The following is a 14,332-nucleotide window of genomic DNA, read 5'->3' as shown; positions in this document are numbered from 1 at the left end:
GACTCTGAATGACTCTCTTATGGACTGAACTGATCTCTCCACGCAATTTCTCTACTGAGTAGCACTACACTCCCTATGCTTCACCCGATGTCTATGTCTGTGTATTTACTTTGTGCATTTATTATATATCCTATATTCTTCATGTATGGAATGATCTGGTTTAGCACAGGGCTAAACCGCTGGCTTTTAAAGCAGACCAAGGCATGCCAGCAGCACGGTTCAATTCCCGTACAGCCTCCCCGAACAGGCACCGGAATGTGGCGACTAGGGGCTTCTCACAGTAACTTCATTTGAAGCCTACTTGTGACAATAAGCGATTTTCATTTCATTTCTGGACTGTACACAGAACTATACATTTCATTGTACCTCGGTACATGTGACAATAAATCCAAATCCAAAAATAAAGGAAATATATTTAACTCCCTTGTAGCCATCAATGTGTGCCAACCATGTGTTGTGCCAGTGAATTTAGCTCTCTGACTAAGCCAGCCCAACAAACAACAATAATGCGCATGTGAATAAAGTAAAACCAATATAATGTGCAATATTTATATGTGACAAATTGAATCTTTTTACAACACCCATGACACTTTTGTGGTCTCATAGAGTCTAAAGATTTTGTTTATGGCCACTATGTCTTGGTAAAACCCTGACAATCAGCAGCTGCGGTGAAGGCAGTGTGTATCTGCTCAGTGTATTGTCCCATTGCCTTTAATAATCATGGCAGGCATTCTCTGGAGACCTGAGGTATTGAGTGCTCTGGCCTACTGGGGGTTTCCTGCACTGGTGCAAGGGCACCCTCCTCACCCTCACTTAATGGAGACAATGGGGTCAATGACAGAGGAGAATATTGAGCAGCCGCTCACCCTTGAGGTGCCCTGAGAGGAAGCCTCCAGGGCAGTTGTCACATATTCCTCCTCCAATCCTGTTCAGGATGACACACCCCAAGTTTCCATTAGAAGTGCCACCTAGGTAGGTCCTGGTGCCTCATCTCTTCTTCTCTAGCCACTCCATTATGAGGCCGATAGGTTGAATGATGGGATGGATGCAGGTCATAACGTAAATGGGTCATTTGTTGGACCTGGTTCTTCATGGAGGTTGTCGACGTCTCCATGTCATATGCTCTTATGCCTGAGGCAAGGCAAAACGCATGGGTTCCACGGACTCCTCCATCACCCGTGCAAAGCTGCATATTACGACTAGCATCGCTGCCATCTGTTCCTCTGCCTTTTGCTGCATCAGCATCATGGTTCTTATGGCAATGATCAGAGGCTTTTTATCAGCGTGGGGTTCAGGAGGGGCTTGATCTCCAATAATCCTCCAAGTGTCAGGGGCCTCCGCAGTCACCCTCAGATACTGGTATGTGTGTGCAATGTGTTCACCAGATTGTGCTCTGGGAACAGCTGCTCAATGACCTATGTAGGTGTCACTGCATTGGTGGAGATTGTAGACAAGGCAGGTGATAGCACATCTTCTGGGTCAATGATGTCATTGCCCCAGAGGTGGAGTCTTCAATGTCCTGCCATGGCTGTAGCCTGGAGTAGAGAGCAAAATGAACCACATTAAGGGTCTGCACAGTCTATGAGCACAGTACATTTCCTTGCGTGTCTTGTATGTGCCCATATGCCAGTACCAGGTTTGATGCATTCTCACTCTTATGCCTGGGCATTTCAGCCTCACCATCTGAGATCACTCAGTCTCTCTCATTTCTTGCTATTTGCAGTGCATCTTCTTTGGCAGGGATGTACAGCATAATTTTGGCAATTTCCTCTGGTCCTTTCCCTTGAGTTGTGGGTCTGCTTCTTCTGCATTATCCCCCTGCATGTGCAGGATTAGTGGCATGTCAAGCTACACCTGACAGCCTGTCTCCAGACATCCACAACATACATACTGCCCCACCAGTGAAAGATTGAATGCAACCACTCACACAAACAAAAGTATCACGTTTTTGCCAGAATTGCCATATAATGCTGAGGCTGATCATGCATTCACATGGCCTGGGCTTGCTGCTACTAAAAAACCGTTAGTTAACATGCGACAATGCCACTTAACCCTTTTCCTGCACTGAACTCAGTAACTTTGTAACAAATTACTGACAGAGTGGATGTGGACAGGAAAGTTGTGACTGTGGTGCAGAGCCTACCTGTTTGTCCAGGAGGCTTTGTTATAACTGCTACATACCTGTTGAATTACTACCTGATTGCAAGATCCACCATTGAATACCCGTAATTGAATGTGTCTCACATGCTCACCACTGTCCCTTCATGTTTCGTTTTAAATTGTGTGTTTGCTGGCTCCTGATACACAAGTGGCATCCACTCCAATTCTACCTTCAGGACCATTGAGCCCCTTATAAAATTCCCTGTGTTTGCTCCACTGCTCACCAAATGCCCTGTCACTTTAACCATGTCATTATCAGCTCATATTTCCAGCAACTTTGTGGGTAAAGGTTTTCTGAGCTGGAGGGTGCAGGAACAAATTTAATTTACAGCCACATTGTGAATTGTTTCTGCACTTAGTTGCAGCAGTTTCTGGGCGCTTGTTTTTGTAGATTCACTTCTAATTTACTACCAGCCCAACCTTCATGTTCTGTGGCTGTAGTGCTCTGAACAAGCTAAATTAGTTTGTCATTGCTTGTATCTTTAGAATCCTAAAACAGCAATTATGTCACCTCTCCACCTTCAGTTTTCCAGTCAAATGTGCCTAGTTTATATAATCACTCCCCTTATTCCAATTCCTTCAAATCTTCAATCATTTTGGTTACAAAAATCCTTGAGTTCAATGCAGGAAAAGGATCACTACCTATTCTGATCCACCAGGGTAAATGGCATTGTCTTATGTTACCTAAGGATTTCTTATCAGCAGCTAGGCCAGGCATGTGCATGCATGATCAGCCTCAGTGTTGCACTTTGGTTCTTTTCCTTTCAATAACTAGAAGATCCATTTTGTAATGTGGTAAACAGAACTGAATACAGCAGTTCAACTGCAGTTGCATCAATGACTTATGAAGTAGGATTACCTCACCATTTCAGCTTAATATTGACCTTTTGATGCATCTGATCTACTTTATTCACTGCTGCTGAGTATTATTGCAATAGTTCTGATGTATTGTCAAACCTTTTCCACGGATGATATTTCTTTCAATGGAAGTTTAGATTTTTATCCCCTTGTGAAGCACTTCATGCTGCTCAACACTGAATTAAATTTTCCACTTGTCTAATTTCCAAATATATATATTTTTTATTTATACTTTCATGGAGTGCAAGCATCACTGACAAGACTAGCCATTTGTTGCCTATCCCTAAATGCCCTTGTGTTGAATTATTAACTTGGCCATTCAGAGAAGAGTCAACCACATTACTGTGGATCTGAAGTTTAATTTCCTTCCCTAAAGGGCACTATTTTTTATAACAATCAGTGATAGCTTCATGGTCACCTTTACTGAGGTTAGTTTTATATTCCAGATTTATTCGTTAATTGAATATAATTTTACCAGCTGCCATTGTGGGGTTTGAACCTGAGTCACTAGTGCCTGGATTACTACTCCAATGAGATGACCGATATAACATTTTCTCCTCTTATTAATATCTAAGTTCACTTAGATATACCCATCGCCTTTGCCCATCAAGCTCCTTTGCCACACCTTTTGTCTAATGGAAAAGGAAAATCCAGCACAAAGCCTGAGAACTGGTTCTTTTCATTTCCTGTTTTGAGAAATGGACAAAATTAGATCAGCCTGAAAGTCTCTCAAACATTTAAGAACATAGAACATACAGTGCAGAAGGAGGCCTTCGGCCCATCGAGTCTGCACCGACCCACTTAAGCCCTCACTTCCACCCTATCCCAATAACCCCTCCTAAACGTTTTGGATACTAACGGCAATTTAGCATGGCCAAACCACCTAACCTGCACGTCTTTGGACTGTGGGAGGAAACCGGAGCACCCGGAGGAAACCCACGAAAACACGGGCACAGTGACGCAGCGGGGAATCGAACCTTGGACCCTGGCGCTGTGAAGCCACAATGCTATCCATTGTGCTACCGTGCTGCCCCAGTAAGTAGAATTTAAATTTTAATTGTCCAATAGAAACTGAGCAGGTTGGGACTTAAATTCCAAACTGTGGACTTACTGCTCTTTCAATGTCTAATGGCCACTTTAACACCATTGTTTCCTTAGGCAGTTGAGGTGCCCACTTAATTCAGATGGGAGCCATGGCTAATTGAAAATTGGATACTACAATGTAAATCAGACTCCTCACTAATGTTGGACTAATGTAATATTAAATTCCAATACATATTTATTTGGATTCTCCCAAGTATCAGCATCAGAGCTACAAGGAGAATCTAGAGAAACTAGGTTGCATTCTCCTGAATTAAGATGATTTGATGGAGGAATTATAAGTGCTAGAAAAAATAGGAGAGGTAAGCATAGTTTATTTCCATTATTATGTAAGCACAAGATACACAAAGGGGAAGATTGTAAGGAATGTTTTATGGTGAGTTCCTGAAATGTGGAATGCTTTACCAGAAGTGATCAATTTTAAACTGAATGCTTTACTTTTGGTAAAAAATAATTACACAAAAAGGTATGCAAATACATTTTGAAGTGCATTTATATTTCCCAATTGTGCTCTAACCTTTTTGAAATCTACTGCATTTTAACTCTTATTTAATGCATTGCCTATGTTGGAGAATTACATTTTTTTGTCCAATTGACTTGATAGCTGCAGCGCCCATTTTTGGGTGATAAATGTGATTTCCAGGGAGGAGGCACTTATCTTAGCAGTCAGTTTTACTGACAGGCCAGAGCATCTGTTTTCTTGTTGGTATAAAGAAACATTTCCTGTTATTTCTCTCAGGCAATTACATTTTTCCTGTTTTCTTTGAAATTTGCATTTGGAAGCTGTGAATGTTGGAAGTTCAAATTTGAATCTGAATTCCAGAAGGATTTAAAATGTAATGCATCTTCGTTAAATTTATGAAAAAAAACTACATACTGCACCTTTGTACATAAATATATACCAGGCATAAGTATCTTCAGTTTCAGTGTGAGTCATGTACTCCCATGAACTAAACGTTATCCTAATTTAGGTAGTAATTAAGTAGCTATAGTTTGGGACCATGTAGATAGATTTGTAGATAGATTTGTGTCTATCATAAATTTGGAAAATCAATTTTCCCAAAGAGTCCAAACAATTGCTGGTAAATGCTGATTATTGTTGTATCTCTGTAACCAATCAATAGAGACATGCTACAAATATCTGAAATCTATAAAAATGATCGCACAGGGCACACTCTGGAAACTTAACAACTGTATTTAGTTATCACAAACGCAAGTAAGGACAAGGATAGTAAATCAAAATAAAGGATATTGAATAGTAGTGCAGTATCCAAAATCGTCACCCCTCTGTGCCACGAAAGGATAGGAAGTTAGGGGCGGATGGAAAATTGCTGGCTGAGTCACTGTGTTTTGCTCTTGCACCAGCCAGCCTGGTTGCTGACTCAACAGCAGTACTGTCAGAGTGTTGGAAGGGGATTGTTTGCTTGCCTGTTTGAGGAATTGTTGTATGTCCGATAGGAACCTAATCAAAGGAAAAGGATATGTAAAATAAATACAACAAAATAATTTACATTTTGAAAGCAATACAAAAAAGTAATCAATGGTAATGCATCCAAATAAGTCATTTTTGACAATATGTAGTAAATGCTTAAAAATTGACATTTAACAGTGACAGGCAATCCTATCACTGGAGGAGCAGTAGCTAAAATGATATATTCAGCATTCACCTAATATGTTAATCCTTAAACAGTACATTTGTCATTGCTGCTTCTTTGTAAGAATTTGAGTGACAACGATCTAAATTAAGTATCCATACAGAACAAATTAATTACGTTGAAATGTGTTAATTCTTTACTAAGTAATGGCTCTTTGAAATAGATGGGTAATAAAGGTGAATATAGACTCATAATTGAAGTTTATTTATACCTGTTGTGGTTATGAATTAGTTTCCAGTGTCTGTGTGTAGAATACTTCAGTGTGAGCACACCTTTATAATAAGCAAGCAAGTCTTCTGGTCAGCCCAAACAATGTGATAGTGGCAGCAGCATAACAACCTCCCCACGTTAAAAGACTCAACAGGTAGATCCTTGCCATCCAATGTACTCACGAGTGCGCCCCTCACTAAGGAACTCCCACAGAGAAATTCTGTAATCTGCTATACTGCTGGAAGTTGAAAGCAAGGCTATTGCCAATTAAAGTGTCCTTTGGTGACAGGCCAGCATTTATTACCCAGCCCCTATCGCCTCACCTCCGAATTTTTGTCTCTCTTTGGACAAGCGAAGCCAAACATGATGGCAAGTTTTTTCTTAAATCAAGAACGGAAATGCATTGGCTAACTGGCCCGTCAGCAGAAAATTCTGCAACGTTCAGATCGACGTTATTAAGTTTATTTTTAAATTGACCCCTGCAAAGCGGGGAGTGTTTCCCGCCCGCCTATGGGATTGCCGTGAAGTGGAAGAGGCGGTGGCCAGGAGGAGGGCGCAGCACGAGGTGAGGCAGAGACAGAGACAGAGAGAGAGAGAGCCAGAGGCGCGAGTCGGACTGCCCCTCCACCCCAGACGCCAGCGGGGCTTCAAACTGCAGAGCAACACTCTGCACAACAACTCGGAGCAGGCGGCATTGCAACCTCCCCCTTCCCCGCCGCTCAAAGTTGTGGAAAGTACCCCCCTCCCGCTCGATTTGTTGCGCTCACTTCATTTCTGTCAGTGGAAAGAAAACACCAGAGCGGCGCGGAAACTTAGATAGAAAATTCAGACAGAAAATCGACTGGAAACTTGTTCGCCAGATTGGGTGAATAATTCCAACTGTTGTCAGCGGCAGCTGGAAGGGCGGGGGAAGGAGGGAAAGGACGCAAGTGCAGGGAAGGGAGCTGTCCAACTTTCAGCATCACCGTTCTCTTCAAAACCGATCCTCAAGAGAGGGGGACAAAAATAACCATTCTTTCGTCTCCGTATAATTGTTGACTGGCGAACAAGTGACTAATCCGCATTGGGTTGGGTTGGAGGGGAATGATGGAAGCTGGAAGCAGTGGTTGCAGCGTGCTGCCTGCCGCCAGCAAACCTCCCAAACACTTGTGGAGACAGCCCAGAGCTCACATCAAGGTGAAGCAGCGCGGCTTCTCGGACACAGACAAGTACCTGCTGCACCGAGCCATGCAGAGCTACGCCATGGACACCGGAGACAGACCCGGCCTCAAGAAGTCCAGGATGTCCTGGCCATCCTCCTTCCAAGGACTCAGACGGTAGGTAGGCTGACTGACTCTTTCAGATCCCGGTTTCGTTCATCCGAAACCGAGGTCGACGCTTTGCAACTTGCTCGGGTGGCCGGCCCAGGGAGGCAGTCACACAGCCGCTGCTCGCTGCCGCCGGTGCGAATGAACTACGTGGATGCAAGTCGATTTGAAAGGGTTGGGTAAACGCTACCTCAAGAATGCAGTGCAACCGTGTTTTAAACAATCCTTCGGAGGATTGTTCATGCACCCCCCCCCCCCCCGTAAATACTATAGGTGCAGCTCGATAGTTGTGGAGTTCTTACACTATTCTGTATACTCAGTCGAATACTACTGCCGTTTCTCAGCTTCCAAACACGCGACGGATTCTGCGAGGACCGATTTGCAGTTACACCCAAGTTTGACATATCATCATGACGTAAAATGCCGATTAGTGTGACATTTACCCATCAAAATTCCTCGGCAATATACAGATGACAAGATGTTGGATGTTGATAGCGAAGTTCGTGTCTCGGTAACGCTCTCTGTTGACCTGGGGATTTGGTTTAAACCGAGAAACAATATCCAAGGAAAATCAAGTGCAGTTTCGAACAAAGAAGGGGAAAGGGCTAGGGAGGAACCGTATGCTTAAGCGAATCCGGAGGGATTAGAGATTCAAATGTCATCAATGCGCCTTCTATGCGATCAGAGTTTAATTGTAAACGGTGGAATTGCAATGTCGGTTAATTACTATATATGCTTCCTATCAGCGTTATCTGTCTTTATTACTGTGTACAGGAAAATACCAGCAAACGTCCTTCAATTTCGATGATTGAGGTTGATGTCAATTTTAGGTAACTTTACTTGATTATTTCTGGCAGATCAGGTTACCAGAATTAAAGTCATATAAATTACTTTAACTTGTATAACGATTATGCCTGTTGACAAAACTATACTCTTTTAACCAAACAAATGATCAATAAATTAAACAAATGAGAGGAGGTGACAGCCCCTGGTGGAGCACTGTGACTAAAATAAAATGCCAAATAAAACTTAACTAACTAAACCAAAATATAATTCCCAGGGTGGTGATGCACCCCTTGACAACACTATATGTACACTAATTCCGCTGTTATGTGCAGTATGGCCTGACAATGAGTTATATTGAACAAGAAGGTTGAAGATTCAATCCCATGTCTGTGTTTAGTTACCCGAACTGGGATGGGGAATTGTTGCTGATGCATCAAATTGGTCTTTGGTATTCCTGGAACAAAATGGTGAAAATCAACCCAAGTTTCTGTTGCTCCTTACCATAGATAGTGGAAAGTTATGCAGCAGACCATGGTTATTTTGGATAGCTTTGCAACATACCTGAACAATCCAAACTGTAGAATCTTTGCTTTAGAGCCACAGTGATATGCACTACAGTAGTTGGGATGTGTGACTTATTGCAATTATATTCTGCTGCTATCAGGAGTCATTAGCCATGGCTACAGAGAATAACCCTGGTCTCTCAGCAGCTATTCTTTCAAGTCTGTCTGAACTTTCAAATAATGCAGACAGCACGGACTGCTGCAGATGAAGGCATCATGGCTACTTTAACTTATTATGTTTCTCTGTTAGATGCCAACTGGTGATTAATTAAATGTAAATTCTTTCCATTGAAAGGAAATAAGGCTGATATGAGGAGTCCTGTTACCCACATGAGTGCCATCTATTAAGCACTGACTCCTTGGCAACCCTGACATCCAGTGCAATTCTGTGCCTGCCCAGCTGATGCCTAATTTTTACAGAGAATATTATGGTGTCATCCCTGAGAAGTGTGGTAGGTTTGTTTTTAACTCCTCCCTTCCTGGTGGAGAGCAGGAGGAGGGCAAAGGGCAGAAGCTATGGTCAAGGAGACTCAGCAGTGTGATTTAGAAAAACATTATTTTGCTTTCCTTCGGACAAGGAGCTTTTACCTCCACTCTGATGGATGTGTCTGCCGAAAATAAGCATCACCATGCTTTGCTGCAGTTCCAGCAACAAACTTTCAAGGCATCATTGTCAAACATTCATGCTTGTTCATATTCTTCCCTTGCTTCTATTAACCTGGCCATCAAATACATTTATCAGGCGGCATAAAACACTCTCTGTTAATGTTGGTCAGCAGCCTTTTAAGACTTCCTGCTTCACTAGGTTTTCCAATCCCAGCAAATCACACTGCCTGTGTTCCTACACCAGTTTTCCATGTGCAAGGTCACCTACTAAAATGAATGGGAGAGGCCAACCATACATAATTCAGTAAGGTCAATCCAATGACCCAAGTAGAACAAGTGCATGTTTTGCTAACTGATGTTTATTTAATCTTTGTTTCATTAATTCAAAGAATTATGCCATTTTTAATCCATTAATTCTTCTCCCATGTAACATGAAATTGGTAAACTTTTTTAATTGAATTAAATTTTTTTAATTTTAAATTTTAAAAAATATATTAAGTATCAATATTTTTGAAAGGTTGCCCTGTAGCAAATGGGGAATTTTAATCAAGTGAACATAATTACAATTCTTCAGACGTATTGGACACAAACCTTTAAGTACCACACAATTACATAGGTATGAAAACAGAATTGCCTAATATTGACTGGGAAAATAGATTAAAAGGTGAATATAATGTAAAAAGGTGGATAAGCAGTGGTAGACATTTAGGGAGATATTTCATAATTATCAACAAAGATAGCGTCCATTGATAAAAGGCTCTACAAGCAAGATGACTCGCCCATTGCTAACTAAGGAAGTTAAGGATGGTATCAAATTGGAAGAAAAGTACATAATTTTGTGAAGATTAGTGGCAGGTCAGAAATTGGGAAAGTTTGAGCAATCAACAAAGGGTGACTTAAACATTACTGGGAGAAAATGGTTTGAGAGTGAACTAACGAACACAAAACAGACTGTAAGAGCTTATACCTATATATATATTAAAAGGAAAATAGGAGCTAAAGTAAACATCGGTCCCTTTGAGGATGAGACTGGGAAATTAATAATGGGAAACAGTAAAATAGTAAGAGTCTTTGAACAACATTTTTGTATCTCTCTTCATGGTAGAAAATATTAAAGCATCACAAGAATGATAGAAAAGCAAGGGGCACCATAGAAGAAAAGTATGCGAAAAAATAATGGGATTAAAGGCTGACAAATCCGTTGGATCTGATGGTCTGCATCCTGTGGCCTTAAAAGAAGCTGTAAAGTGATCTTGAATGCAATGGTTGTAATTTTCCAAAATTCCTAGATTGTGGAAAGGTTCCAGCAGATCTGGAAACCATAAATGTAACGCCTCTGCTCAAGAAAGGAGGGAAACAGAATGGAAAAAATAACAATAGACCAGTTAGCAGAACATCTGCCGTCGAAAAATCCCGCAAGCCATTTTAAAGGAAGTGGTAGCATACATTTAGAAAATTATAATACAAAGGGAAATCATGTTTGACAAATGTATTCAAGTTCTTTGAGTAAATAGCAAGTGCAGTGGATGCAGGGTATTGTATTTCCAAAAGGCATTTGTTAAGATGCCACAAGGAACATTAGTGCACAGGATAAGAGATCATGGTGTTCAAGAATAATAGCTTGGACAGAGGATTGGTAAACATATGCTAAACAGAATCAGGATAAAAGGTCATTTTCAGGAGGGCAAACTGTAATTACTGGGGTGGAAAGGGCCAGGACTTTAACTATTTGCAATCTATATCAATAACTTTGAGGAAGGGATGGTTAATGCTGCTAGCTGTAGTGGCGGAGTTGTTCTGTACATTCAACACTGAGATAGAAGATTTTTAATCAATAAGTGAATCAAAGTTATGCGGTTGAGACTCCCGATGGGAATATGGAGGAGGAGGATTTACACGAGGTGGCTCCCACTAGGGTACTGTATTTTTATTGGTTCTCACCCAGTATCTGGGGGTAATTTTGTTTAAAAACCCACTTGATTAATGGAATAAGGTGCTCACGAAGGGGAAATACCCGAAAAGGATGGTGGGGCGGCGGCGGGGGGGGGGGGGGGTGCTGAAACAAAAGTTTGTCTACTGAATCAGAAGGTTCTCGGGCTCGTCGGTGGAGAAATGGCAGAGGCAGCTTCTTTGACTCCGGCCACTCCACTAACAGCCGAGGTGCTTACCGGCACCTTGGCAGCGGAACTTGAGAAGCAAAGGTGAGTTGTGTGGTGGGACATCTGCAAGTTGATGGAAGAGGCCCTGTCTCCCATTTGGTCGGTGTTGGAGGCCAAGGAGGCAGTAAAAGCGAATGGCGCTGTGATATAAGGCGTGGAGGTGGCTCTTTTGAGGCATAGCACCCAGTCACCTCTCTGGAAGTGGAGATGTCTCTGGTGGCTGATGTGAATAAAGCACTGAAGACCAAAATGGATGCTTTAGAGAATTATCCAAGAGGTAAAATATTCAAATTGTTTGGGCTGCCAGAGGGGATGGAAGGCCAAGCTCCTACATACAGAATGTTTTGCGAAGGTGTTTGGGAAAATGGTGAATTCATGTCCTCTGCCAAGCTGGATCTGCCAAACTGGATCGAACCCACGACTCCGACAGAAGCCACATCCCAAAGAACCATTGTGAGCAGTAATTGTGAGGTTTCACATCCTTCAAGAAAAAGAACGGGTCCTTATATTGGCAAAGGAGAATCATGACTATAAACGGGAATGCAACGCTATCAGGCTTTATTAAGATGTTGGAGCAGAGCAGGTAAAGAAGTGGGCAACGTTTAACAAGGCCAAAGTGGCTCTGTATAAAGGTGCAGTCCGATTTGGGGTGATGTACTCAATGTGGCTCAGAATGATTTTTGAACGGTGTTCCAGCCTCCAAAGGAACTTCCACGTGCACTGTATGAGATTCCCCTCCTACACCTTGGAATACAGAACTTCCTCCCAATTGGAGGATCCCTCACAGGATATAAACCCCGGCCAGGCATCAGGTTGGAAGGGCGGCGCGGTAGCACAGTGGTTAGCACAGTTGCTTCACCGCTCCAGGGTCTCAGGTTCGATTCCCGGCTTGGGTCACTGATGCCCAGCTGGGGTTACTAGGTTATGGCGATAGGGTGAAGGTGTGAGCTTAATTAGAGTGACCTTTCTGAGGGCCGGTGCAGACTCGATGGGTCGACTGGCCTCCTTCTATACTGTAAATTCTATGATTCCTATGAATCCTGAGGAGTAGTTGAGAGTGAGAGAGTATTTTATTGAGGAGTAGGAGTAGAATAAACCTAGTTGGCTTCCAGTGGCGACCATGGAGTGAGTGGTCGCATATTTATGGCTCCCGCTCAAGGTGGATTTAAAAAAAAAATAAATTTAGATTACCCAATTATTTTTTCCAATTAAGGGGCAATTTAGCGTGTCCAATCTACCTAGCCTGCACATCTTTGGGTTGTGGGGGCGAAACCCACGCAGACACGGGGAGAATGTGCAAACTCCACATGGACAGTGACCCAGAGCCGGGATCGAACCTGGGACCTCAGCGCCGTGAGGCAGTTGTGCTAACCACTAGGCCACCGTGCTGCCCTCTCAAGGTGGATTTTGTTGGTCCTTCCCAATTGAAGGCGAAAGGTGTGAGTGCCCAGGGAAAGTAATATTCCTCTGCAGAGTCTGATGCATGGATCAGAGGATTAGAAGTGCTACGAGAAAGAGAGAGCAGCTGGAGCAGGACAGTTTTTGTGGTGTGCCACAGGTTAAGATGGCGGAGGAAAAAAGGGGAAGTGCTGCCCGCACAGTGGTCAGTGGAACAACTGGTGGAGTTTAAATAATTTCCAGCAGCAGAGGAATGATGCCTCGGAACACCTCGCTATGGTGGTGGAGCCAGTTAGAGCAACAATTTAAAGTGGGGCAGAGGTTGGAGGTTCAGATTGGCTATGCTAAATTAACCTTAGTGTCCAAAAATAGGTTCGGTGGGGTTACTGGGTTATGACAATAGGGTGGAGGTGTGAGCTTAATTAGAGTGCCCTTTCTGAGGGCTGGTGCAGACTCGATGGGTCAAATGGCCTCCTTCTGCACTGTAAATTCTATGATTCCTATGAATCCTGAGGGGTTGGCAATACAGAAGGTGGAGGAGGCGGTGGGGGAACATGAGGAGTGGGTGGCCTCACTGGCGGTGGAGTTGGGAGTGGTGGTGGACAGCCAGAAGAGGCTGGGAGAGATGTTGGAGGACCTGGACAATCCCTCCAGGCAACAGAATTCCAGGATAGTCGGGATGGCCAAGGGAGCGGAGGCCTCTACGTTTGTGGCAAGGATGTTGGAACAGTCCCTCAAGGTGGATCAGACACATCGGGCGTTGAGGAGGAAGCCGCAAGTGGGAGAGCCACCGAGGGTGACGGTGGTGCGGTTATACTGTTTCTTGGACAAGGAAAATACTTTGGAGTGGGCAAGGCAGGCCAGGAGGTGTACCTGGAAAGACAGTGAGCTGCGGGTTTACCAAGAACTGGGTACGGAATTGGTGAAGAGGAGAGCCGGGTTCAACCAGCCTTTTCCAGAAGGATGTGAAATTTGGGATCTTGTGCCCTGCCCTCTTATAGAACATAGAACAGTAAAGCACAGAACAGGCCCTTCGGCCCTCGATGTTGTGCCGAGCAATGATCACCCCACTTAAACCCACGTAACCCGTATACCCGTAACCCAACAATCCCCCCATTAACCTTACACTACGGGCAATTTAGCATGGCCAATCCATGGGTGGGTGACTCATCAGAAGCGGGGTTTAATTTTGACTCACCGGAGGAGATGATGGACTTCATGAGAGAGCATGGACTGAGAGGAGTGTGAAGACGCTGAACTTTGGAGAGGAACTTTGTGTTTATGTCTGGGGTGGGTAGTTCGGGGGGGGGGGGGGGGGTTCAATGGGTGAGCAGTGATGGTGAGGGTGCCTTTTGTTCTTCTTTTGTTTGTTGGTGGATTGGAGGGGGATCGGGAAGATTGAGGCCTTGGGGGGCACCATGCTAGCTGGGCTGGCTAGTTAAGTGAAGTGAGGAATCTTCAGGAGGAAGGTGGGGGGGCAGAAATGGGGTTGGTTCTTTGGTGGTGGGGGGGGGGGAGGGGAGAGTTGC

At 43.5% G+C, this 14,332-nt stretch overlaps 1 protein-coding gene across 4 annotated transcripts in view; it reads left to right on the top strand.

The window, feature by feature from the left end:
- The window catches only part of pde4d (phosphodiesterase 4D, cAMP-specific), a 1,491,178-nt gene that overhangs the window by 259,794 nt on the left and 1,217,052 nt on the right, over positions 1–14,332 (top strand). Inside the window, exon 1 of one of the 4 annotated variants that reach the window (XM_038790970.1) lies at positions 7,056–7,300. The exons of the other annotated variants lie outside the window; for them this stretch is intronic. Within the exon in view, the coding sequence (XP_038646898.1) occupies positions 7,068–7,300 (233 nt within the window). The 5' untranslated portion in view covers positions 7,056–7,067. Of the gene's footprint in view, positions 1–7,055; positions 7,301–14,332 lie in introns of those variants that run through there. 4 annotated transcript variants of the gene reach the window in all.

Source organism: Scyliorhinus canicula, chromosome 3, assembly GCF_902713615.1.
Source record: "Scyliorhinus canicula chromosome 3, sScyCan1.1, whole genome shotgun sequence".
NCBI lineage: Eukaryota > Metazoa > Chordata > Chondrichthyes > Carcharhiniformes > Scyliorhinidae > Scyliorhinus > Scyliorhinus canicula.
The sequence above is the reverse complement of the archived record's forward strand: the minus strand, read 5'-3'. Positions and strand labels throughout refer to the sequence as shown.